The 3,557-nt window shown below is 36.4% G+C and overlaps 1 protein-coding gene across 1 annotated transcript; it reads right to left on the bottom strand.

Annotated features, from left to right (window-relative positions):
- G (protein STAY-GREEN) lies at window positions 1-3,557 on the bottom strand. Its single transcript, NM_001371405.1, has 9 exons — window positions 3,057-3,557; window positions 2,638-2,789; window positions 2,357-2,452; window positions 2,196-2,258; window positions 1,528-1,596; window positions 1,177-1,279; window positions 1,004-1,075; window positions 468-556; window positions 1-383 (listed from the first exon to the last, which is right to left on the bottom strand). Exons 1-9 carry the CDS (start codon window positions 3,382-3,384, stop codon window positions 363-365), a joined length of 993 nt encoding a protein of 330 aa, NP_001358334.1. The 5' UTR covers window positions 3,385-3,557; the 3' UTR covers window positions 1-362.

Raw genomic sequence — 3,557 nt, 5'->3', positions numbered from 1 at the left:
TTATTGCACAAAAAAACCCACTTTTGGATTATTCCATTTTATTAAGGGAAAAAAGAGTTACAACTCTTATTTCGAAATTTCTGTAATCAAAAGCTGCATATTCTGTATGTACGAGACCAAAACTAACATGAGTATACATATCTTTTTTTTATACAACAACTCTAATATACACTTTTTTTAAAACCAAAATCAGTCATGGACATGGAGGATATTTCAAAATCTAGTTGGAGTTTTTTTCTTCTGACTTGAGCTGTTGGATTCTTTGACGTAGTCTACGCCGGTGGTCATTTATCTTCCAAAGGCCATGTCCCAATATCACAGTGGAATATATGCCATGTGTGATAATGGGAGCAAGAATATTATCAGTCTGTCACGTAACCATTCTAAACAAAAAGACAAATTAGTTCAAACCCAAGACAAACAACCAAATAGCTTTGAAATACATAACATGTGAAGTTGAGGATTACTTGGATCCACTCGAAACCTAGGTATAGTGCCAGCAGTCCTTCCAGAAGTGGGGAATAGATTTTTTTCATTTGCCGTTTTTCATACCAGGCTGCAAACCAAAAATAGAATGGTTGAGATTAAGACATCATATGTAGAAAATGCACAAAGTTAGGCTTCTCTTTTCTGAATCATTTTTCCTAAACACCAACACAACCAACTAATTAATGACAAATAGATATTGAAATGAAATTTTAATGGTTTTTCCATATTTTCTTAATCAAATGGTAATTTATGTTGTTGAAAGACATTTTCTTGATCAAATATACCATCATTACTCACTCGTTAGTAAATTAACAAGTCAAAATTTGTCCCAAATCTTCTGTTTAGAGAAAGATGAAAACAACAGTAAACACCACAAATGTAAGCACTTGCAACTTTATTGTAAGAATAATATAAATCTATAGATGAAGAATTATAACTCGTCTAGAATGCTTGAAAATAAGAAAGATGTGAATTGATTCTAATATCCAAGTATGGGAGGAGAAAAGAATCGAACCTTCAAATAGCTTTTTCAAATCTTGGCGACCAGAGCGAGATTGTAAAACAGGTGCAACAACATAAGTAGGATCTGAAAGAGAGAGAAAAAGACAGAACCATTAGGAGAGGCCATCGTTAATCAGACTGAGAACAAAGTAGGGAAAATATAAAAGGGGAAATTAACAAAGTCACCTTTAGGAGAGGCAGCCATGTAATAGAGAGAACCAGTAAGGACAGCTGTAAGAACAGCCGCAAATGCTTGAGCAAATGGAACAAATGGAGGCAGCACACCGGTCTACATTTTACCATACAAATCACAAGTTAGTCACCAGAATGAAACTTCTAGCTTTGAATACTTGTAGCATAAAAGGAAAAGGAATAATGGGTTGTCAATTGCATGAGGCTCCCACCATTGTGGGGCTTCTTGTTTCCGCAACTAGAACTCATTAAGACCATGTTATAAGGCAGCAAACTTATCATTGCACCAAGACTCGCCCTTATAACATAAGAAAGGAAAACTACAATGATGGTACACATACATACCAATGATGCCATTCCTTGAACATCTGTTATAAGATTACTGCCTCGTAAAAATATATCAGCCAATGCCCCCTGGAGAATTGCAACAATAAATTACTACACTCAGATATAGTGTTCCATGCAGAAAACAATATTATAAAGCCAACAATTGTTTTTCTTTTATTTTCACAATGAAGATGTTCTCATTATAAAACTCTAGTTATTCACCCACTGAATAAGTTTGAACAGAAGTAAATATAGCTTAAGTGTGATTCTTTCATCAATCTCAAGATACAGATACCAGAAGGGGAAAAGCAAGGTTTTTCTCCATTCTGAATAATCATTAAGAAGAAAAACAAAACAATACAAGCAAAGAATTGCGATACTGGGTTCTTCAAAGAATTAGGGAAGTCATGTGGTGTAAAATTTGGTCAGTCAATCAATACATCTAACTTTTCAAATAAAAAATTCTGAAAACCCAGTGAACTATGGAATGAATCTAATAATAGAAGATTTTATAGAAGTCAAAACTATTTACAGGGTATTATTGTACTATATAGTACTATTATAGATGGGTCAAACCCAAAATACATATTTCATTATTCCCAATTTTAAGCTTATCCAAATATCATTTTTCAGACATCTCTTGGCATATACAATCAAAAACCAGAGGCAGAAGCTCCTAAACAAACCTGAACAGCAGCCCTGTAGAAGAGCTCCTCTCCAACTGAACTTGCTGCAACCATCAGTATAAACTATAAAGTAAAATCAATTAGATATCCTTCTTCATCATTGCACTAGATTCCAAACAACATACTCAGTATGTCAAATAAAGCAAGTTTTATCAAATTACCTGCCAAGGGGACATCCCATAGAAAAAGCTCCACAGTTCTTCATCCTCTACATCTCTGATGGCACGGGCATGGGGTGATAGCTTCACAACTTCATCCTATTAATTACCATGCCGGCTCATTAATTAGAAGCTTTACAAAAGAGGAGAGTTTATTTTGACTAAGGCTCAACTCAATTGAACAAAGAAAAATCACAAATTTTCCCCCTTTATACATTTTTTCCCCAACAATCATGGGGTTTCAAAAAAGTTGAAGCACAAATAAAATGAATAAATGAACTTACATCGAGTATAAACAAAAGTGCCATAATTGGAGGAGCTGCATATCCAAGCCCTTCCAAAATGGCATCTAACGATAGATGGAAACCACCCAGAGAGTCAATTCCCGTGATTGAACATATAAAACTCCCCGCAACAGCCATGGCACCATAAATCCCTGAAACAAAGCAATTCCATCGCAAAGTTCAACTCACAGTAAACAAAATCAAGATTCCCATTTTCCCAAGTGGAAAATTCATTGATTTGATTGAAGAGAGTAGTTTTTTTTCAGACACTTTTACTTCTTGTGCTACACAACAAAGCAATTCTCTATTCAGCTAAAGAAACAAAAAAGGGAAGCAGAAAAGTTTGAAATTTTAGATTCGAAAAGTTAGTGTGATGTAATGATAATAACATAAATCAGATAAAAGTAAAACTCACTCACCGATACCATAACTGAGTCTGACGACAGCACCAATCTTTTCCCAAACGGGAAAGTCAGCAGCATCGCTGAAAGTGCTTCGATTGAATGTGGTGACTTCCATGGCAGGTGTGGTGAACCCGCTACGAGCCTCCCCATCATCGATCGTATCACCGGTTCGCTCCGCCGAGGCCTTCACACACCGCACCGCAAGCCTAGGCGCGTCGAAGCACGCCTTCTTCTTCTTCCTCGGCTGAAATTCACATAGCTTGGAGCAGTGAGCAAGTGCTGCAGGAAGCGATGAAGTCGAACTCGAAGGTGAAGGGGTGAGTCTCAGAGACAACAGTTCCATGTTCAGAAGAAGTAGAAGTACACAAGAGAAACAAAAGAAGAAGAAGAAGGAGAAGAAGTTTCAGAATTGGCGTTGTTCATTGATTGCCACCGAGGCAATTGGAATATGAAACATATGACAACATAATCATAATCTCTTATTATTTGTGTCTGTGTCTCTGGGTGTGGTGAGGA

This window comes from Glycine max, chromosome 1 (genome assembly GCF_000004515.6).
Source record: "Glycine max cultivar Williams 82 chromosome 1, Glycine_max_v4.0, whole genome shotgun sequence".
Classification (NCBI taxonomy): Eukaryota; Viridiplantae; Streptophyta; class Magnoliopsida; order Fabales; family Fabaceae; genus Glycine; species Glycine max.
Note: the sequence above shows the minus strand (reverse complement) of the source record. Positions and strands in the feature narration are given on the sequence as shown.

Excerpts from the sequence above, each read along its gene's own strand:
- G (NM_001371405.1), bottom strand. The coding sequence starts at position 3,384 with ATGGAACTGTTGTCTCTGAGACTCACCCCTTCACCTTCGAGTTCGACT. Across the intron at positions 2,790-3,056 it reads CAGACTCAGTTATGGTATCG|GGATTTATGGTGCCATGGCT; the intron begins GTGAGTGAGTTT and ends GCTTTGTTTCAG. Across the intron at positions 1,280-1,527 it reads TTCAAGGAATGGCATCATTG|ACCGGTGTGCTGCCTCCATT; the intron begins GTATGTATGTGT and ends GGTAAAATGTAG.